The sequence below is a fragment of the Thalassophryne amazonica genome, chromosome 8 (genome assembly GCF_902500255.1).
Source record: "Thalassophryne amazonica chromosome 8, fThaAma1.1, whole genome shotgun sequence".
In the NCBI taxonomy this organism is placed as follows: domain Eukaryota; kingdom Metazoa; phylum Chordata; class Actinopteri; order Batrachoidiformes; family Batrachoididae; genus Thalassophryne; species Thalassophryne amazonica.
The window spans coordinates 78,318,589-78,341,550 of record NC_047110.1 but is presented as its reverse complement, the minus strand read 5'-3'; the positions used below and the strand labels follow the sequence as shown (position 1 = coordinate 78,341,550).

At 41.9% G+C, this 22,962-nt stretch overlaps 2 protein-coding genes across 4 annotated transcripts in view; one reads left to right on the top strand and one right to left on the bottom strand.

Annotated features, from left to right (window-relative positions):
• plekhg7 (pleckstrin homology domain containing, family G (with RhoGef domain) member 7) overlaps positions 1-8,793 on the top strand; it is an 81,857-nt gene extending 73,064 nt beyond the window's left edge. Inside the window, exons 10-17 of the mRNA XM_034176792.1 lie at positions 1,472-1,585; positions 1,886-2,060; positions 4,906-5,021; positions 5,172-5,259; positions 5,344-5,423; positions 5,833-5,986; positions 6,133-6,230; positions 7,036-8,793. Coding sequence (XP_034032683.1) covers positions 1,472-1,585; positions 1,886-2,060; positions 4,906-5,021; positions 5,172-5,259; positions 5,344-5,423; positions 5,833-5,986; positions 6,133-6,230; positions 7,036-7,146 — 936 coding nt within the window. The 3' untranslated portion in view covers positions 7,147-8,793. The remainder of the gene's footprint in view (positions 1-1,471; positions 1,586-1,885; positions 2,061-4,905; positions 5,022-5,171; positions 5,260-5,343; positions 5,424-5,832; positions 5,987-6,132; positions 6,231-7,035) is intronic.
• Positions 7,494-22,962, bottom strand: part of eea1 (early endosome antigen 1) — a 47,416-nt gene continuing 31,947 nt past the window's right edge. For all 3 annotated transcript variants that reach the window (XM_034176789.1, XM_034176788.1, XM_034176791.1), the window contains 11 exons: positions 19,651-19,981; positions 19,447-19,548; positions 19,167-19,361; positions 15,029-15,202; positions 14,500-14,685; positions 14,273-14,404; positions 12,408-12,593; positions 12,092-12,330; positions 10,617-10,737; positions 10,405-10,503; positions 7,494-10,321 (listed from right to left, as the gene is read on the bottom strand). In XM_034176789.1, coding sequence (XP_034032680.1) covers positions 10,199-10,321; positions 10,405-10,503; positions 10,617-10,737; positions 12,092-12,330; positions 12,408-12,593; positions 14,273-14,404; positions 14,500-14,685; positions 15,029-15,202; positions 19,167-19,361; positions 19,447-19,548; positions 19,651-19,981 — 1,888 coding nt within the window. In that variant the 3' untranslated portion in view covers positions 7,494-10,198. The remainder of the gene's footprint in view (positions 10,322-10,404; positions 10,504-10,616; positions 10,738-12,091; positions 12,331-12,407; positions 12,594-14,272; positions 14,405-14,499; positions 14,686-15,028; positions 15,203-19,166; positions 19,362-19,446; positions 19,549-19,650; positions 19,982-22,962) is intronic.

Below are 22,962 nucleotides of genomic sequence, written 5' to 3'. Positions count from 1 at the left end.
TAAGTGACAGTGAACGTTGGGAAAGTGTAGTGACACGGACCCACAACAGGGGGCGCAAATGAACGGACAATGGAGGAAGTCGAATAACAACACTTTACTGTTGTGAATAAGCACAACAAACACAGCAGATTACAATAATAGTCAATGAAGTCAATTCACAAAAATGTGTCGCGTGGGCAGGCTCGAAGATAAGAGACGTCTGTCCAAAGCAGAACCGGAACCACACGATTTCCTCCGCCACCGAACCCCGGGAATACTGGAGCCGCCAAGTCCGAACTCCCAGGTGGCCACTGCCTCCGCTTGTCGGATCTGGTACTGCTGGTGAGGAACAAAAACAGTTAGATGTGGGTGCGTCTGCACCCAGCAACACGTATGGTGGAAAACCACCTCCACCTCTCGTCGGAAAAAAGGAAACAAAATATCTGCTATCCAACACACAAAGTAACAGGTATTCCTGTCAGGAAGACAACAAAGTCGGCTGAGTACGTTACCTCCTCGGTAGAGCGATATCTCGGCAAAGAGGTGGAGATGTCGTCCTGCTGATATACCACTGCTGATCAGATGATTGGTGACAGCTGTTGTAGGCGATAAGTGACAGCTGTCACCCCGGCTGCTCCTGTGAGGCGGCAGCGCCCTCTGGTGCCTGGAGCCCGCACTCCAGACAGGGCGCCCTCTGGTGGTGGTGGGCCAGCAGTACCTCCTCTTCAGCGGCCCACACAACAGTGAATTGAGCTTTAATTGTTTAGTAATCATTTATTAATGTGTTGAGTATTTTTGTAATTTAATTAAACAATGTATTAAATACATTAAATCATACATTAGTAAATGATTACTTAACAGTTAACTCTTAATTCACTGTTATTTCATGTTTATTATTGCATTAATTAGTGATAATTAACGTATCTTTATTGTTACCACACAAATGACACATTTTGAGATTTCTTCCATACTGATGATGATGTGTGGCCTGAGATTATAGAATAAACCTTAAATTAATGTCCTGTTCATGTTTGTGGGTATTTTTTGTTTAGTTTTCCTTCAACGATCAATCAAACCCTTCAACTTGTGCAGAATGGTTTTGTCACAAAACCATCATAGAGAACAGAGCTGTCAGTCTGTAACTCACCCTTTGACAAAAAGAACATGGAGTTACTTTACACACTGTGATTTCTTTCTTCAGGTCAGGAGGAAGAGACAGTAAAGCATCAGTTAAAAAAAACCCACATTTATTACCTGAAACTACTTTTGTGTGCACTAATTACTTTGTTTTGCATCATAATGAATTTAGGCTTTCTTGTCCGCCATTTGATGCAGATGCATCAGAAAATATAACCTGTTTAACACAACAGAAATAATCTGGTCCTTTTTTCGCTTACACCATAAACTACTTTGATTTTATGATTGTTTAATCTACACTTTAATGGCTGCTGTGACTCTGTGATGTTTCCAATCCACTTCTCTCTGTTGGCAGGCTTTCCAAGAGAGCATATGCCACTGCCTGCAGAAATACTGCCTCAACTACTCCACAGCACTGCTTTATCTGGACAGCCTGAAGCCCAGAGAGGACTTTAGCTCTTACATGAAGGTACAGAAGAGACAGGGTCAGCAGCTTAAGTGTGACTACACAGTAGACCGCTGGCCAGTTGTACCTTGACAACGTGGCCGTCAGCAAAAGTATGAGGGCACAGAGCAGCTCTGCTGCTCAAACACCGGAGAATGTGACTGTCACTCGTGACCTTCTCGCTTATCCATGTTTGTGATTGTTTTTATTGTGCTTTGGTATATCTTTTCACTGCCCTTCCTTCCTTCTGTAGACAAACTCTTTCACCTCATCTGACCTCCTCACGTTCTCCTTGCTTCTTTCCTCCCCTCCCTGATCTCTCAGTGGTGTGAACAGAGCGAGCATTGCCGGAGGCTGCAACTCCGTGACCTTTTGGTGGCTCCATTGCAGAGGTTAACTCGATACCCACTCTTGTTGCGAAATATTGCAAAGAGATGTCAGACAGATGACTACTCCAGAGGACTGCAAGCGATAGCGGAGCAAGTGGACAACTCGATATGTGAGCAAATCTACTCCTTCACACTCCATTGTTAAATCTAATTTAAAGCGGTTCTGTGGTGTGGTGGATGTCAGCCCATGATCTTAGACCTAATTTGATCACAACAGTGGGGGTTCTTGGCGACATGGTTATTCAGTTTTTGGAGAAAGTACCATTTTTTTGGGGGGGGGGGGGGGGGGGGGGGGGGAGACCGAGAAGCAACACAGAGACCGTTATTAAGATAAAACTATCCATCTTTGTTTTTAGTCTCTGCCTCTGGGTCTTGAATAAGTAGGGGATCCTGTTGTTAGTCCTACTGTGCAGGACTAGTATCAGTTAATGTCCAAGCAATCTTGTAGTGACATTTAGTCTTTGCAAAAATAAAAAACTAAATAATATAATTTTGTGTGTGTGTTATACAAATTAGAAACTGTGAAAAGTCACTACAAATACATATTGCTTGTCACTAATCAGTGACAGTCCTCTAAATAATAAACAGCCTTTGATTGGAACAAATTTCTTTGTCGTGCGACTGCATTGTCTCTGACAAGTACACAGATACGTGCACAGCATGTTTGCCCAAGAACACAATTGCTATGGCTTCTTCTTTTTGCAGCTGCATCTAATAAGTTCCCTACAGGTCTTGCATGCCTGTGTCAGCGTCGCCCAACATGGGGACCATGCTCCCATTGTCTTTTTCTGCCATCCTCAGTCATCTGGTGAAGAGGAGAATTTTCTGTGATTGGCATTTGAAGCAAGATGTCCCCTTTAATGAAGTGCAGTTGTCTCTTATTACTAGGCGTGATGTCACGGATGAAGTGAGAATGCTGTTGTAATGACTTCAGGCAGATCGTATCAGCCACTGATGACAAACTGAACATTGGGCTTTGTTTTGAGCGTCACACATCACAGCTTTGTCATTCAACTGTTTACGACTTGAAGAGTTTCTCTTGAACATTTCTACACAGTGTGTGACAGCTGGTAGGTTAGTGACACATTAGGGAGGAAACAAGAAGCCTTTTAAATAGATGGAGGCAGGTTTGTGTTTGTGGACTTTGTGAAATCCCAGCCTGACCGGAAAAGGGCCCTTGGGCAAGGTCCTTAATCCCCTAGTGTCTCCCGCTGTGTAGTGAGCACCTTGTATGGCAGCATCCTGACATCGTGGTGAATGTGAGGCATTATTGTAAAGCGCTTTGAGTGTCTGATGCAGATGGAGAAGTGCTATATAAATGCAGTCCATTTAATTTACTTTGAGTTTGTGGTCTCAAGCGCAGTTACTGCTGACCTACGTTGTGTTTTGGGTCTCCATGGTGCATTTCACAGCAACAGTGATGTCACAATCGGTAGCAGAATGGCCACAAACGAAATCCTTGAACTTTGGAAACGAGTTGTAATCTGAGGATGTCAACATTTTAGAATCCGCATTCCTGCGTGTCCACGATGGACGTAGTTGGAGTGTTGTCTGACTCAAGAGCATCCCCTCCTGACGGATTCCACATTGATTTTCTCAGATAGCTGTCTGATGAAATCAGGATAGGCCCTGGGGGTAATGTGAAAATTTTCTAGGTAGTCTGCCTTCCAAGAAACAGCCTATCATTATCAACCTGGGTCATTGAGAGTTCAGTCTCGATAAGTGCAGCCATGATGACGTTATGGATTTTGTGGTCTCCTCTGCACCAGCGGTGACGGAACTTCCCGGACCGGGGCGGGGGGGGTGTAATCTGTTCTGTTCAGCCCATCAGTCTAAGCATGTGTGGCCTATGCTTGTACAAATGAACTAGTTGCTGGTTTTTGTGGCTGGTGCAGAATGTTGTGAACATGACCAAAGGCAGCACATTCTGTAAGTTAGTTTACTGTTTAGCTGATGGGCTTCTGTTTTGTCAGAAATCAGATTTTTTTTTTTTTTTAAACATCAAACATTCTGTTACAGTCATTGAGTTTAGCAGTGGAAGTGCACGTGTGAGGACAGTGAGAACTAACACTCCGTCAGCTCTAACAAAAGAATCCCAGTTCGTGTGTTCAGAGCAAACGGCCAACAAGCTTTGGACGGCAGCCAGGTGTCCCAATCATTTATTCTTCACAGCGTGCCTCGGCCTGCAGACTGGTGGTGGCAGTTTTCTATGGAGTTAGCTGTGCATGAGCATCCCAGCACGGTGTTTTTTGTTTTTTCTCTCCTGAACAAATCACCTCTCAACAGTAGCCAGAGTGAGCTCCAAATGTTGCATTGCCTGCTTCCAGAGTCATTGTTAAAGGTGTGGCAGACGTGGAGTGTGCTGACATTACGCCAGTGTCCTGTGGGTGTGGGGCACTTTTTCAACATCAACTATAATCAGGCATGATGCTGCCGCACCCATGTTTGGTTGACAACCATCATAATAAATAAATAAATAAACAAACCCTACCTGAGATTATCACGTAGAGCTCACAAGTGACTTTAAATTGTTCTTATCAGTGTGTAAATTTGATCATCCTGCGAGTGGCGAGCAGGGCATTGCAATCGCTTGTATATGGGGGGATTTTGCCAAAATTGATTAATTGGACCAGATTGGTCAAAGGTCAAACAAAACATAACCCAGAAAACAAGTTGACCATAATGCTGCTGTAGTTAGATTTAATCAAAAGCTCATATTGATCAGTAAGATCTCTGTGATTGATTGGTTTGTACATCAGCACTCTGATGCCTTTCATGTTTCAAGTAAATGATTTGAAAAATTGACATCACTTTTTAAAAGAAGCCTTTCACACTTGAAGGTGGTGCAGAGAAACTCGTGCTGCAGCCTGGATGAAGTTGAAGCTGAGTGATTTCTACTTTATAGATCTGGTTTTGAGGGTTTCCCTGCCTGTGTGTGTGTGTGTGTGTTTGTAGGTGATCTGGAGGGCAAAGTCAAATGGCTGGATAACTACCAGACGGTGAAGCAGCTAAGAGATGCTCTGGTGTGGCTTCCTGTGTGGGAGCGGGATAAACGTGCCTTCATTCCTGAGGTCTGTTTGTCACCGTCTGCTTTGTGTTTGTAGCATGTCGCTGAGAACAAAATTCACAGCCAATCGCGCCTTTCTGCACTACATTTAATACACAAATATGACAATCCGTTTATCTGGATGTGAAATCTGATATACCCGCTTCACTTTCAGAATCTGAAACATCTCTTAAAGACCGTCACCCTGGAGAACCTCATTTCACACAGAAGCCTGCTGCATGAGGGCAAACTGGTACTCACAGGTGGGTCAAGGTGCTTGGACTAAAACCTCCTCTTTAGACACAAACACGCAGCTCAGGCCAACTGTGTTTTTGGTTCTTTGCCAGAAAACACAAAGCTGATTGATGTCTATCTGTTCCTGTTTGATGAGTTCCTCCTAATCACAAAGATAAAGAGAAACAAAAAGGTATGTCTCACTTTCACATGTGTGATTGACAGGGCCTGAAAGCTATTAATGATTAAATTCATAGTGTGTATGTGTGCGCACACTGGACAAACTCGGCCTTTTGATAATCTAAGTTTGGTGAGCTCAGCCAATTAAGAGTTAGCAAACACCAGACTTGACTAATCAACTGTGGCTACACGTGCTGGGCAGGCGATCTGCAGTCTGTTTACAGTTGTGCTGTTTTGTGAAAGCATTAAATAGAACCGAGTACCATAGGCTTGGTTTTTGAGGAAAATGGCATGATGCGAATAAATTGAATGCTGAATGACTGCACACTGCGTCTGATCTGTGATTAAATATGTGACTGTAAGTGTGGAGCCACCCTGCATAAACATGTTGAGCAACGACTCATCTGCCTTGTTTTAAATAGCGGTCCATTAGTGCAGAACAGAGTCCGCTGAGGCCGCCGCAGAATCTGGAGCTGGATCAGCTGCTAAAAGATGGATGCACCTTCATGGTTCTCGACCAGCCCGTCTCTCTGGATCGACTCCAGCTCAAGAATATTGACCAGATAAATGCATCAAGTAATGCTACTTATTCTACAGTCTTGCACATTTTTTTCTAGTTGGATTTTAAGTACTAGATGTGCAGTTAGAAAAAAAAACCTGAAGTAATAATCCAGTATGGAATTTTATTTTTTGTATTTTATGCTTTTTTTTTTTTTTTGTAGCTTCAGGCCTGCCTCACTCTTTCATAATCATGCACCAGAACCGTTACCAGCAGTGCATAGGTGCATTCATCCTACAAGCCCCTTCAGAATCTGTCAAGGTACACTAAATTTAAATTTTTGAGATTTCTCCAGACACGGTGCTCATCTGCACTGTAAGAACAGCATGATGATGTCGATACTATGGAACCCCATGTGCAGCATATATAGCCTTCACAGTATGCTAATATTTACACTAAAGGCAATGAAATTGAGGCTTTATATGTTCACCTACAAAATCAATATTTTTGCAGTCGTGGCCTTGGTGGCCACCATTACTTGGCTTTTGAAATTAATCCCAGACATGTCCAGCAGCTGGCAGATAGGTCTGTGGCATATCACATAAGCAAAGCAAAGCTGCTTTTGTGGAAATGAACTTCTATGTATCGGGTGTCCCCAAAAAATATGCAACATTTTATCTGCAAAGAAAATGGTCAAAGCATATGTCTAGGAAATAAATTTATGGCTGGATAGAAAGCTGAAAGGTTGAAGTTTTTCATACCAATGTCAATATTGGCCCTGCATTTTGTCAGTTTATTAGAAAACATGTTCATTGTAGGCTCCGCGTTGGCCAGTTATGGCCTGCAAACACTTTGGGGAAACTGTCCTGATGTAAGCATGATGTAGTTCTTGGCAGTTTTATCTAAACCTGGCTTCTAAATTTCCAAAAAAATATCTTGTGCATATCACAGTAAAATAAAGTATTTTTGTTCCCATTAACGCTGTTTTACAAATGTTACCCTGCAGTTTATCTGACAGCTGTTATCTTACATACACAAAAAATAGTTTTGTTGCTGGTCAAGACCACATTTTAAGGTTCAAAGTGCAAACCTGAGACTGTTTCTAATTCCAATATTTTGTTTGCAGAGAGTGTGGATGTCAAAGATTGAGGGCGCTGTGACGGCACTGCTGAAGCTGGACTCCACGCAGCCGCGAGTCAAGCGCCCCTCCCTGTGGCTGGAGTCGTCACAGATTTGACTAGCGGCATGACCCTAGAAGCCACGTGATGCTGTGCACATGATGCTGTCCACGTGCACACCAGTGCTCCCCAAAGTCCTGAACACAACATGCTTGCATAAATTGGTTTCCTAAAACATCTTCATGACAACTACCTGCATTAGTGTACCAATTACAGTGTGTAGTAACTTACATCTCATCTACTGAAGTGTCTCAAGAGATTTCGACATAAACTTCAGATGTGAAATGTCGTCTGGTGGAGCTCACCTTCAACACTCACGATTACTCATTCTTGTAAAGCACACTTTACTCCAGCATTCATGAAGTGCAGAGACCCGTCTTGTTGAACACACACAAACTGCAAAGTAGAAACATCCTGTAATTTTATTCACTTTTATTACAATGTCAAATTAGAAAAATCAGTTGGTGCACATGAACAGTTATCCTCCTGTACGAGTTGCAGGATGGTCACCGCAACCAGTGAGCAAGACGTACGGGACCGCAGCCTAAGGCACACCTTCACAACCACCAGAAATGAATTTGACATTAAATACGGCAAAATGCGATTCACGAGCCCGTTAAAAATCAGCATGCACGGTGACTGCAACACAGCACAAGCTACAGGTGATGGCGCACGTCTGTGGTGCTTTATAAAAATAACACTGATCCACACAGTTCACTTTGTGCACATATCCACAACTCTTACATTCTCTAATCAGAAACATTTACAAAGATAATTACGACAGCGTCTGTGTCAACGATTCCACACAGCAGCCCGTGTGAAGTTGGTCGTGGGTTTGCCGCCGTGTTCTCCTGTGGACGAGCCTCGAATACAGTAAGGTGCAAATCCGCGCTAGGCGTCTGGGACCATCACGAGTTGAAAGATCAAATACAGGCTATAACGTGTGACGGCTAAGGTTTAGTGCTTTTTATTTACTTCCCCCCCGTGTCAATCTGAGGTAGACGTAACAAGCGATGCATGGAGATTGCGACTAAGGTGCACATTCTTTTGTAATGAACAGATAAACAGCTAGTTAATCTAACTTGTCCTAAAACGTGATGGTTGTTACAAAAGAGCAGAAGAGACCACGTTGCCAGCTGGTACACAGCCTGCTCCAGTTTCTACACAAAACCACCTGCACAAAAAGAATCAATTACAGAGGAATTATATTGTGTGTGTATATATATATATATATATATGTGTATATTTTCTGCACAGACGTCTTCAAACGAGATCCTCTGCAGAAAATATACAGTGTGCTGAGGCAAACAAGACAGCAGGCTGACTGTATACACACACACACGCCAGTCAATTATTGCTTCTAAGCAGAACACACACACGCGTGTGCTCAGCTCCAACAGTAGTCAGTGTTTGTGAGTGCAGATGATTCGCAAGAAAATCAACATCGAGGCACCTTCAACAACAGCATCAAAACACAGCAGAAAGCACCACCATCTGTAGAAATCAATACACAAAGAACATAATTAGTGATGCATAAGTGTCCCACAGCAGAAACTGCACAGGGGGGGAAAAAAAAAACCCTCACATCTTCACCCCATGGAGATAAAAATGCAGAACCTTCGATTTCAGAACAAACACGCAGCAGAAACTTACAAAAATAGTGACTTATGAAAAACGACTGTATTCCTGCTGTGGACATTCTTTGGTCATGAAATAAGGTGAACAAACGAACCTCATTAAATTAAATACACAACCGCTGTGCCATACGAAGGCAACATGCACAGAGTGCAAGCATGTGACGATAGATAAAGTGGATCAAATCTAAATGCATGTTTTTAATCTTTACAACTCATCTGTCTGGGGGGTGCTCATAGCCACGTCCATTATACATACAATGTACAAAACACAGAGGGAACAAAGTCAGACATTTTTCATGTTCAAATCCATAAGTATTTGGACAGAGGTTTGCCTGGGTGCCACAGTGGAGATAATGAAAAGGTTTTGCTTCCACTGCAGAATTCTGGCTTTAACTTAATGAGTTAAATATTACATAAAATTAGTTAGGATTTACAGCCCCTCCCTTTTCACAGTCCATAGGTAACTAGACAAAACTATAAGAATTTGATTTTCTTATACAAATCACCACTTTTACAGACACTTATTGTTCAGACAAGTTCAGGGATGAATACGTGAACATTTCCAAGTCATTAAATGTGTGAACTTTCATTTCAATCAAAAAGAAAAAAAAAAAGACTAATCTGTTTGGAGCAGGCATTTCTCAAAAACTTTGCAAGAAGACGACTAGTGAGAACCCACCAACACACCAGTGAATCCACACTGCAGAGAAATCTGGATCATTTAAGCTCCATGGTGGCGTACAGTCAAAATTTACAAAAGTTGTGCTGTTACCTAAATACTTATGGACCTGAATTAAAACTTCTGTTTTGGGAACAAACTTGTCTACTAATTATATTTTTCACTTCCACTCTCTGAATGTTCAGTCTTAAAAACAACACAACACTGGTGGGACTGAGAAGCAGAAATTTAGTGACTATGAAGGAACAGCCCAAGAGCTCAGAAAATTTAATTTGATTTAAAGGAAACCACAAAATGACTCCACAGCGGGAACGCACTTTGGCAGTTTTTACAGAATGATTCTTTGCATGTACCTTTTGTTGGCAGCGGTGAGTTTCAACACTTTGAAATTACACTACGTCATAATGACTGTAGGTGTGCCATCTGAATTCAAAACTTACAGACCCGCCCACCACCTTGCGCTCACATGATTGATTCACATGATGAAGCACGATGGCCATTTGAATACACAGGTGAGATGATGGATGGTGTTGGGTTTGTGCTGGCTTCGCCCTCTGGCAGTCCAGAGGAGTGGCAAAGGCACAAAAAAACAAAAACAACAAAAAAACAATCCCACTCAAACGCATCACGCCAATCCGTTGCATCACATTTCATTAGGAGCTTTGCAGTCACAGGCGGGCGAGAGTCTTTGCAGCGGGTCGGTCCTCAATAGTGCACAAGGGAAAACAACAAAGACACGCCTTCTGCTCAACGGGATAATCAGAGTGTGAGGGTGAGCGGGGTTACAGCTGGGAGTCAGCCTTGGAGCTCCTCGAAGCATGTCTCACACACGCGTACTGGCTTTTTAGAGAAGGGTGTCAAGGCGTTTTTAGATGAACAGTCAGCGCAGAAAATGTTCCCACAGTATCTGCAGTGGTGCTGAACATTCACACAGAAGACAAATATTAGAAAGCATTCACAACAGGAAAACTATGTGCAGCTTCTCAGTAAATGCATCTTACCTTCCTAACTGTGACGCTAAAACCTTTCCCACAGGCCATGCAGTTCTGCACGTCGTTATCCTCGGCCCACTTCCTGGTCAGACTCTGCGACTGCTTGATCTGAAAGCAGAGAATCGACTCGTGACAGTTTCTCCACTTGACCTGGAGGAGATGCGCCGCTGTCTTTGTGCAGCTCAAACTCAGGAATGACGCCCACGCGGGTTCACACTCACCTGGAGAGACTGGTTCTCTCTGCCCAGTTCCTGCATGGCTGCTGTTGTGTCGTCCAACTTCCGCCTCATTTCCACCACTTTTGCCTGCAGTTTCTCCATCTCCCCCTCTCCCTTCACACACCTAAAAACAAGTGCAGGACGCAGGGCATTTATGCTCCAGTTTTAATTATCAGATATTTTTTTAAATTCATAAACCACAAGTAACAGGCAGACTGTTCCTGATACAAAGCGCTCAGGGAGGTTAAGAACGTGTGCATGTTCTTGTTTGTCAAGAGATCATCTACAGAGAACCAACCATTCAAACCATAAATAAGTCATTTGACATATTCAGTGACTGACAGCAGTGTGTAAATATTACTCGCAATTTGCTCACCTGCACAAAACTGGATTCTTTTTGCACTCCTGAATCTGACAGCCATTTGTGGACGGCCACTGCCAGTATTGGAACAAGGCTCGAAACTGATGTTTCAGATGTCAAGCAAACTCAGAAATTATTTTATCTGTGTTCCTTGCACGTCCCATCAGGAGGAGGCCCCGGGGAAGACCCAGGACACGCTGGAGGGACTACATCTCTCGGCTGGCTTGGGAACGCCTTGGGGTTGGGGGAGGTGTGTGTGGATTGGGAGGTCTGGGCAGCATTGCTTGAGCTGCTGCCCCTGCGACCCGACTCCAGATAAAGCAGTAGAAAATGGATGGATGGATGGGTCAGGTTGGGATTTAGTTTTTGGGAAATGCATAAAAAGTTTGTAAATTTGAACAATACATCTGCTGGACCACAGCTTTGCTCACTTCCGGGAGGCTTGTGCAAGGATATAATTCTAATATGGTCCAGGTCCAAGACTGGAATATTTCCGATTCAAACACTGTGTTTAAGATTAACACATCATTTACATTAATCTTAACGTCACATTTTTTGGTCGTAGTCTCACGTTAATGTAAGGTTGGAGCATGAAATAGATTTAAAAAAAAACTATAAAGGTCAAGGATTTAATTTGTTTTCTGCATTTATTCAATGAGAATAAACTGCTGTAAACATGCAGCTCTGAGTGCACCTGATCCTGTCAGATCTCAGAAGTGAAGCGGAGTCGATCCTAATTAGTATTTGACTGGGAGATCACTTAGCAACACCAAGCGATGTGAGCAAGTTTCTCTGAAAAACTGGAGTTGCTTTAGGAATGGCATCCGGTGTAAAACCTGTGCAAATCCCAATGTGAGATGTGTGCTGACCCGGAATCCATTTTGTTGAACTGGTGGAGCAACCCTGGGCAGCCAACATACACACACACAAATCTGAGAGTGAATTCTTGTTCATAACTGTTGCTTCCCATCAGACAAAGAAACAACAGACCTGACTGATGCAGTTTTTCTGATAAAAAATCAAAAAGCTGATGTGTAGACAATACTGCGTTCCAGAGAAACTACGAAGATTGATTTCTAACAAGAGGACACATCTCAGGAAGTGGATTTAAACGAACCTTTCCAGAAGTGCCCTCCTCTCGTCTTGGTTGTTCTGGACGGTGGCCTCCAGCACGGCGATCTCCCCTCTCAGCTCGTCTGTCTGCTTCTCCAGTTCGCCCACCCGCCGCTGGCTGCCTTGCCACTCCCTCTTCAGAGTTGCCACGTTTTCATTCAGAGCAGTCACCTGTAACGCCAGCTTACCCTCCACCTCCTCACCACGCTTCACCTGCTCTTCTCTAGCTTGCTTCTCTGCAGTCTAGCAAAGCCAGCATGGAAAAGGTCACATGGTATTCATGAAAAATATAACAGTGGATTACTGGTGGGAGCATGTACCAGCTGAGCCTGGACATCTTTGGTTTGCATAAGAAGCTGCTCCTCTCGTTGGCTCTGGCCGTCTCTGGTGAGCTGATGCTCTTTCTGCTCCTGCTCCAGCGTGGCCTGTGCAGCCTCCACCTGAGCCTGCAGCTCCAGTTTCTGCTGGATCAACAGCTGCTTGGCTTCCCGCCACTCACTCAGCTCCTGCAAAACAACGCATTACAAAGTGCTACAAGTGTAAAGGTTGGCTGAACTATCAACAGTGGCACCTGCAGCAGAGTGGTTCCTTTTTTTTTTTTTTTTGCAGATAAGTTGGTAGTCCAAAGTATTTTCAAACCTTTATGTCCCAAGAAAAAAAGGCTTATTGTGGCAGAAAAAAATAAACAAACCCTGAGTAGCTCAGCCTTGACATTAAATGATGTTACTTTTTGCAGGATGATTCTATGATATGGAAATCCTCATCAGAAAGAAAACAAAAAAAAAACAAACAACATTCTGGTGTGTTAAACAGAATTCAGCCCTTTGACACCGTGCATTATTTGAAACACAAAGTACAAGTTCACTTTTTATAACCTTTGTGATATGAAAACATTGCTAGGTCATCAAACCTGAGTGCTCGTAAGAGAGAAATCATTTTTTTCCCCCTCAAACTGTTGAACAGGAAACACGGGGGTGTAAGTGGGACACCTGCAGCAGAGGTGGAAATCAACTCAAACCACCTTCATGGGTTACAAAACAACCTGAGCCTGTTCTTTCTGGTGGCACCATAAAAATGAGTGTTCTTGGTTATTCTGAATTCAAATCTGCCCAATGCCACAGTGTCAGGCTACTCCAAAGGACGATAAACATATTTTTGGTCAAAAACTTCTGGGTTTAAGTGTAATTTTGTCCATCAAATGTTTTAAAGTTTGGCAGATTTATTTTATTTTTTTATATAATAATGGATATTTTGTGGAAGATTTGTGCTCATGAATAAAAAATTCTTTTAATCCATAATTTAATTATTCAGTGGCCATTCTACTTATCCAAATGTGATCACTGATGTTTGTGCCCAAGATGGTCAGCTATTTCAACTTTTATTTTTGATATCAAGAGCATCATTTACAGATGGCAATGGCCAAAATATTAATTCATATCTCATATATATATATATATCTCATATATATATATATATATACACATACACACACAAAATAAGGTTGGCTCTTCCAAATCCCAGTGAACCTGTAAGCTATGATTTCCAGCCTGCAGACTAAATGGCCCTAAAAGCACAGATTACAACAAACACAGAGGGAGTGTTGCTTCAGTCTTGCTGGCTGTTACATTAATGTTTAAAATGATGTTTATTAGACCTTTAAAATTGTGTAGTGAGTTACTAATGCATACTTGCATTTTATGAATAATTATAACTCTGGTGAAATGATTCAATGAACAGTTGGATCATTTCCCATGTGCTGCATCTGTAGTAAAAAAAATGTCAGAAGCAATTTCTGGGACTGACACTGGCTTGATATGAAGTAGTGTATTAGAGGGATAAGGAAAGAGAAAGAAGGAAAGAACAAAAAAAAAAACATTGCCTAGCTGACTGTATTTATTCAGACAGTGTTTTAACACAAATGTGTGACAATTAAAAAAAAAAACTAAATAAATAGGCAGCTAGCCTTAATGTGCTGCTACTTTGAGTGCAAAAGGTGAATTTTTGCTCCCAGTACAGCTGCCCTGTGAGCTCTAGAAACAAAATTTTCTTCCAAAAGCAGCAATCATCAAAAATGAGCTAATAATGTTTGAAAACAACTCAGATTGTAAAAGTGACATTACCCATTAAATCTGTGGTTCTCATTTGTGTTATTTCAGACGTTTTCCTTGTCATGAAAATAACCAACCTTCTCACTTTTCTCCATTAGTGCTTTGAACTCAGACGTCATTCTGGCACTGTTCTTTTCCAGCACACTTTTGGCTCTGTTCAGCTCGTCCACTTTTCCTCTCTCCTTCTCCAGCTCTTCCTTAATCTGACCCTGGATGTGCAGACAGACTCCAAATGTAACACCTTAACCACATCACACATCTCGTGTGCCTGTCTGTATAACTGCTGAGACTCTGTATGTCTGACCTGCTGCTTCTGAAGCTCCTTCAGAGTCTGGCCCTGTTTTTGGAGACTCTGGTCTCGTTTGGCCAACTCCTGCTCCAAAGAGGCCCGGCCTGCCTGCAGTTCCTGAATCCGAGACTCTAAACCTGACTGATGGGTCCGATTAGCAGTCAGCTCCTCGTGGTCCAAATTCAGCTTCTCCTCCAACATCTGCAGTGAAAGAATTAAATTAAGCATCCACGACGAATTACTTGCACTATAATTTTATTTATTAATCTCACATTCCATCTGCAGAACCACCAACACGCTACAACCTTAAAGCATGTGGCTTTATAAGCATGTCTTAACACACACACACACCACCACAATGAACATCACCCCTGCTTCAAAAGACAGCTGATATTGTCACAGTGAGCAGCACACCACATCTGGACACAAATGTAGCCTTTATTCCCCAAATACTGAACTGTCAGACTGTGGAAAACATCCTTTTTTCAGTTTTATAAGAGGAAAGCAGTGAAATGTCCTGGAACCCCTGCCTGCTCCTTCCTACCTTCAGATCCTGTCTCAGTGCAGAAACCTCGGACTCTTTGCCATAGTAATCAGACTGGAGCTTTGTGAGGCTTTGCTCTGAGGCTTTCTGCAGCTCTGCTGTGCGGCTCTTCTCAGAGACAAGTTCCTGGCTCAATGCTGACACCTGGGCCTGCAGTCGCTTCTCCTCTTCACTCTGCAGAGTCAAACACACTAGGATTAGAGAAATCAAGCCTTTTTCTGCTGTGTAAGCTGCAGCGGTTCCCCAGCGGATTTTACAGTACTGTAGTGGTTAAACCTCGGACCCTTGAAAGAGGTCCAGGTGATGCTTTAGTGGAAAAAAAATGTGTGCATTAAAGTTAATATCAGATTAATATCAATTCAATTCAAAGCTAATTTCTGCAGTAATGTTATACGTTTGCCGTTTGGACTCGTGGGAAACTCCAGTGGATATGACCTTATGCTCTCAAACTGCTTTGGTGCCTCAAATGCCGGTCGGTGGAAAGGTTTTGTTATTGTATGAAGTGTTTTTTGGCTCTTTATGAAACTGTGCCGAGACAAATGGGACGAAGGTGAGCTGCCCCCGTCTGGGTAGTTGAGGGGAACACTGATGCTGATTTTCAGTTTCATTGCTGGCATTTTGTCTTCCAAGGACAAAGCAAATTTATGGGAAAGTTTCTTGAGGTAAGTGTTTAATACTTCTTCAATTTCAATGTCAGATCAAATCTCCACCACTTCAAAATTAACATTGAATCGGTGTGTAACTTGTGCAAAAACAATGTCGGACTCTGTAGTTTTCTCTGGGCCCCTCCCCAATCGGACCGGGAGTGACATGTTTAGCCGCATGTTCTCCTTGAATTGCTGGCTGTCTGAGTGGTGTCCAAAAAATGAGGTGGGCTTCATAGATAATTGGCAAAGCTTCTGGGGAAAACCTGGTCTTGTTAGGAGAGACGGTATCCATCCCACTTTGGATGGAGCAGCTCTCATTTCTAGAAATCTGGCCAATTTTCTTAAATCCTCCAAACCGTGACTATCCAGGGTTGGGACCAGGAAGCAGAGTTGTAGTCTTACACACCTCTCTGCAGCTTCTCTCCCCCTGCCATCCCCGTAGAGACGGTGCCTGCTCCCAGACCACCAATAACCAGCAAAAATCTATTTAAGCATAAAAATTCAAAAAGAAAAAATAATATAGCACCTTCAACTGCACCACAGATTAAAACAGTTAAATGTGGTCTATTAAACATTAGGTCTCTCTCTTCTAAGTCCCTGTTAGTAAATGATATAATAATTGATCAACATATTGATTTATTCTGCCTTACAGAAACCTGGTTACAGCAGGATGAATATGTTAGTTTAAATGAGTCAACACCCCCGAGTCACACTAACTGCCAGAACGCTCGTAGCACGGGCCGAGGTGGAGGATTAGCAGCAATCTTCCATTCCAGCTTATTAATTAATCAAAAACCCAGACAGAGCTTTAATTCATTTGAAAGCTTGACTCTTAGTCTTGTCCATCCAAATTGGAAGTCCCAAAAACCAGTTTTATTTGTTATTATCTATCGTCCACCTGGTCGTTACTGTGAGTTTCTCTGTGAATTTTCAGACCTTTTGTCTGACTTAGTGCTTAGCTCAGATAAGATCATTATAGTGGGCGATTTTAATATCCACACAGATGCTGAGAATGACAGCCTCAACACTGCATTTAATCTATTATTAGACTCTATTGGCTTTGCTCAAAATGTAAATGAGTCCACCCACCACTTTAATCATATCTTAGATCTTGTTCTGACTTATGGTATGGAAATAGAAGACTTAACAGTATTCCCTGAAAACTACCTTCTGTCTGATCATTTCTTAATAACATTTACATTTACTCTGATGGACTACCCAGCAGTGGGGAATAAGTTTCATTACACTAGAAGTCTTTCAGAAAGCGCTGTAACTAGGTTTAAGGATATGATTCCTTCTTTATGTTCTCTAATGCCATATACCAACGCAGTGCAGAGTAGCTACCGAAACTCTGTAAGTGAGATAGAGTATCTCGTCAATAGTTTTACATCCTCATTGAAGACAACTTTGGATGCTGTAGCTCCTCTGAAAAAGAGAGCTTTAAATCAGAAGTGCCTGACTCCGTGGTATAACTCACAAACTCGTAGCTTAAAGCAGATAAACCGTAAGTTGGAGAGGAAATGGCGTCTCACTAATTTAGAAGATCTTCACTTAGCCTGGAAAAAGAGTCTGTTGCTCTATAAAAAAAGCCCTCTGTAAAGCTAGGACATCTTTCTACTCATCACTAATTGAAGAAAATAAGAACAACCCCAGGTTTCTTTTCAGCACTGTAGCCAGGCTGACAAAGAGTCAGAGCTCTATTGAGCTGAGTATTCCATTAACTTTAACTAGTAATGATTTCATGACTTTCTTTGCTAACAAAATTTTAACTATTAGAGAAAAAATTACTCATAACCATCCCAAAGACGTATCGTTATCTTTGGCTGCTTTCAGTGATGCCGGTATTTGGTTAGACTCTTTCTCTCCAATTGTTCTGTCTGAGTTATTTTCATTAGTTACTTCATCCAAACCATCAACATGTCTATTAGACCCCATTCCTACCAGGCTGCTCAAGGAAGCCCTACCATTATTTAATGCTTCGATCTTAAATATGATCAATCTATCTTTGTTAGTTGGCTATGTACCACAGGCTTTTAAGGTGGCAGTAATTAAACCATTACTTAAAAAGCCATCACTTGACCCAGCTATCTTAGCTAATTATAGGCCAATCTCCAACCTTCCTTTTCTCTCAAAAATTCTTGAAAGGGTAGTTGTAAAACAGCTAACTGATCATCTGCAGAGGAATGGTCTATTTGAAGAGTTTCAGTCAGGTTTTAGAATTCATCATAGTACAGAAACAGCATTAGTGAAGGTTACAAATGATCTTATGGCCTCGGACAGTGGACTCATCTCTGTGCTTGTTCTGTTAGACCTCAGTGCTGCTTTTGATACTGTTGACCATAAAATTTTATTACAGAGATTAGAGCATGCCATAGGTATTAAAGGCACTACGCTGCGGTGGTTTGAATCATATTTGTCTAATAGATTACAATTTGTTCATGTAAATGGGGAATCTTCTTCACAGAATTTAAAATTCTTCTTACTTATAAGGTTTTGAATAATCAGGTCCCATCTTATCTTAGGGACCTCGTAGTACCATATCACCGCAATAGAGCGCTTCGCTCTCAGACTGCAGGCTTACTTGTAGTTCCTAGGGTTTGTAAGAGTAGAATGGGAGGCAGAGCCTTCAGCTTTCAGGCTCCTCTCCTGTGGAACCAGCTCCCAATTCAGATCAGGGAGACAGACACCCTCTCTACTTTTAAGATTAGGCTTAAAACTTTCCTTTTTGCTAAAGCTTATAGTTAGGGCTGGATCAGGTGACCCTGAACCATCCCTTAGTTATGCTGCTATAGACGTAGACTGCTGGGGGGGTTCCCATGATGCACTGTTTTTCTCTTTTTGCTCTGTATGCACCACTCTGCATTTAATCATTAGTGATCGATCTCTGCTCCCCTCCACAGCATGTCTTTTTCCTGGTTCTCTCCCTCAGCCCCAACCAGTCCCAGCAGAAGACTGCCCCTCCCTGAGCCTGGTTCTGCTGGAGGTTTCTTCCTGTTAAAAGGGAGTTTTTCCTTCCCACTGTAGCCAAGTGCTTGCTCACAGGGGGTCGTTTTGACCGTTGGGGTTTTACATAATTATTGTATGGCCTTGCCTTACAATATAAAGCGCCTTGGGGCAACTGTTTGTTGTGATTTGGCGCTATACAAAAAAAAAATTGATTGATTGACTTCAAACAGCTTTATAAAAGGTTGAATCCCACTGTGTGCACACCTGATCATGTCACATCACTTAGGGACAGCAGGAGGTGTGCACGCATTAAAAATCAATCCAGCCGACAATGACAACGTGACGACATTCATGCACATTTGTCACAACCTCGAAGTAAGTTACTCAATGGCTTTTCCAGCACAACACTGGAGTCAAACAACATTTGGCTTCCTTTCACAAACACACAGTTTGAGTTTGTCTCATTGAAGCAGCTACGTTGTTCTAACAGTTTCTACAGATCGCAGCGTGCGTGCAGGCGTAGCTGGTTTGGGAATGCTACTCACCTTCTTCACGTTGACTTCCTGCAGCTCTGCCAGTTGACTTTTCATTTTCTTCCTCTCGTCTTCAAAGGACCCCCGAGCTTCCTTCAGCTGTGCCTGTAACGTCTCCAAGTCCTTGTGCTTTTCCTTCAGTGTCTGCTGCATGTTCAAGTGCTGCTGTTCTAATGAACACAGCTGTGTTTTCAATTTTTTCTCTGCCTGTTATGTGTAAGCAAACAACAGTTTTAAAATGAGCGGTGAAAGCAATAGTGCAGGGTACTTTTATTTATTTGTGGAAACTTACATCTTTTGTCAGTTCTAGCTGCTCTTTAGATTCTTTCAGTTCCTTGGTGATGGCCTCACTAGTCTTAAGAAGTTCTTTTCTTGCATTTTCGTTGGACTTTTCCTGAAGATTAAAACAAAATAAAATGTATATTTTTATCCAATGCCGTGATAGCGCCGTCTTCTTCACGGAGCTAACACTGGTTAGAGCATTTCCTCTACCTACCTTCTCATCCATTGCAGATTTATGACTCTTCCTCTCTGTGTCTAGTTGCTTCTGACTCTCCTTCAGAGCCTTGTTAGCCTTGCTGAGGGTCTCCTGAGTAGACGTGAGCTCCTTCCTTAGAGTCTCCTTCTCCTGCTGAGTCTTCTGTAAGTCTGTTGTCAAATTCTGAGCTTTCTTGCTCAGTTTTACTTGCTGAGCGTTTCCTTCTTGGGTCACTTTGTCCAGATCGGCCTTCAGAGCAACTTTCTCCAGCTCACAGCGGTCTAGCCACTGCTGGGCATCACTCAAAACAGCTGCCTTTTTCTTCAAGTCCTCCTGTAGTGTTGAAGCGCTAAACAGTGAAAAGACAAGTTAGGAGTGTTTCTTCAAAATACAATGTAGGAAAACAAAGTAGAGCAGTGTCAGTGGTGATCATCTGCCAGATGTCCTTATTTATAAGGATCCAGGCAAAGTTACGTTTATAGAAAACTCTGGTGTACAACACGTGCATCTGTTGCTCAGATCATGGGAGCATTTGTCAAATCACTATTTTATTCAAGGAAAATTTACCATTATATTATGGACCTACATTAAAAACAACTTTATTCTAGCCGCCCCCCCCCCACCAACAACCTTTCAGAAATAAAATAGGGTCTACAGACCCTGAGGTCCTTTGGACAAAGAGCAATTTTGGCCAAATATGGGGAAAGTAGCATGAGTGATTCAGGGTAAATGAAAATCTTTTTGTAGAAAGACACTGATTCAAGGAATCTATATGCAGAATCAAGGAAAAAAAAAAAACTGTCTGAACACATTTTCAGCTATAAATTTAGATGAGTACAGAATGTCATTTTTGCTCTTTTTGGGGAGCATAAAAACAATTCAAAGATGACATTTTTCTTGCCTGTAGGCAGCCTTCCAAAGACTTTGTGCAAAATTACAGAAAGTTATTGACCAGTTTTTCTGTAATCTACGAGACAGTAGGAAAAGGTTTTTTTTACCCTTCTTGAGGAAGTAGAGTGGTTGGCAGAGTGAATGAGGAGCTGACCTGCCAATATGTAGATTGGTTTCAAATTCTCCTTGTTACCTGTCTGTGTCTTTGGAGAAGACACACCACCACTAAGTTTTTTAAGATTTAAGGCATAAAAACAATTTTCTTTTGACACCACTATAATTTTATTCAACAACCTTTAAACATAGGATTCATAGTAGGACATTTGGAGAAATTATCAAAATTTGCATTTATTAAAAAAATTAATAAGAAGTACACTTGAAGGGGAAGATTTCAAAAGAACAGATGGTCTTGAACTACTTATGGCAGCGACCCATACAGTCTAGAGTAGTGGCGTCACAGATCACATGGGAACTCCCCCCACTTGCATGAGGGATACTGGGAAGCACACTGTGACAGCCTATCAGAGTAGAGAGGCACAGTAGCATCCGCTGGCTGCTCTCTCTCTGGCTGCTAATCCAACATGGCGGAAAACAATCTTCAACAGTGGCATTTCTGTGTAACTCTAACATGTTTCTCATATGTTATGCAAAAGCTAGTGAGAAATAAATGCCTCTCAATCTATAAATGCTGTTCTTGTAACCAGAGAACATCTCTGAAGTGATTTACAAGACATCTCACAACCAGGAAAATGTATTCTCTTCATTAAAGCATCATTGAGCTGTAAATTTGAATCATGCATCAAAAATCAGCCAAAGTTATAATCAGTGAGTGGGCACAGCTAACCAAAACGTTAGCTTCAATAACAGATAATCAGCTACCTAAAAAGTTATCTTTTATACAGCCAAACCGATAAACCACCCAAAAATGTATCGGAAGCTACAGCTAACCGATACCTTCCAGTATTGTCTCCGGTACACTTGCAACTACTAACAAGCTGATTGAGTTTTAACACCACGATAGCTTCTGGTAGCATCAAAAGCAACGCCAGACCCAATCAATGAGTCAGCACTTCTGTCTTTGTGCGTCCTGCCCACTGCTGTAAGCTCCTGTTTACTACGTATCTTCCAGTAGTGATGCACCTGAGAGGAGCAGCAAAGCTCAACTCTCTGCTCAACAGCAGTGTTGCCGTGAGGCGGCAGTCTTGGAAAATAAAGCAGTGCTGACTTATGGATTTAATTTATAAATAAATTTAATAATGATAGAATAACTCCATTAATGTTAATTCTGTCATTTTACAAAGTTAAAATATAACATATATCTTTTAATTTTAAACAATGCACTAATTCTGAAGTTTTGTAACAAACACAGATGCCAAAGGGATTATGGGTAAAATGTGGCTCCGCTAATACTGATTGGTTGACTCGTACAGTAGTGTTCAAAATAATAGTAGTGTTATTATTCTGAACACTACTGTACGAGCTATGTGACTAAAAAGATTAATCCAGGTTTTGAGTATATTTCTTATTGTTACATGGGAAACAAGGTACCAGTAGATTCAGAAGATTCTCACAAATCCAACAAGACCAAGCATTCATGATATGCACACTCTTAAGGCTATGAAATTGGGCTATTAGTAAAAAAAAAAAAAAAGTAGAAACGGGGGTGTTCGCAATAATAGTAGTGTGGCATTCAGTCAGTGAGATTGTCAATATTGTGGAACAAACAGGTGTGAATCAAGTGTCCCCTATTTAAGGATGAAGCCAGCACCTGTTGAACATGCTTTTCTCTTTGAAAGCCTGAGAAAAATGGGATGTTCAAGACATTGTTCAGAAGAACAGCGTAGTTTGATTAAAACGTTGATTGGAGAGGGGAAAACTTATATGCAGGTGCTAAATATTATAGGCTGTTCATCTACAATGATTTTCAATGCTTTAAAATGGAAAAAAGAAAAAAAAAAACAGACGCGTGGAAGAAAATGGAAAACAACCATCAAAATGGATAGAAGAATAACCAGAATGGCAAAGGCTCACCCACTGATCAGCTCCAGGATGATCAAAGACAGTCTGGAGTTACCTGTAAGTGCTGTGACAGTTAGAAGACGCCTGTGTGAAGCTAATTTATTTGCAAGAATCCCCCACAAAGTCCCTCTGTTAAATAAAAGACATGTACAGAAGAGATTACAATTTGCCAAAGAACACATCAACTAGCCTAAAGAGAAATGGAGGAATATTTTGTGGACTGATGAGAGTAAAATTGTTCTTTTTGGGTCCAAGGGCCGCAGACAGTTTGTGAGACGACCCCCAAACTCTGAATTCAAGCCACAGTTCACAGTGAAGACAGTGAAGCGTGGTGGTGCAAGCATCATGATATGGGCATGTTTCTCCTACTATGGTGTTGGGCCTATATATCGCATACCAGGTATCATGGCTCAGTTTGGA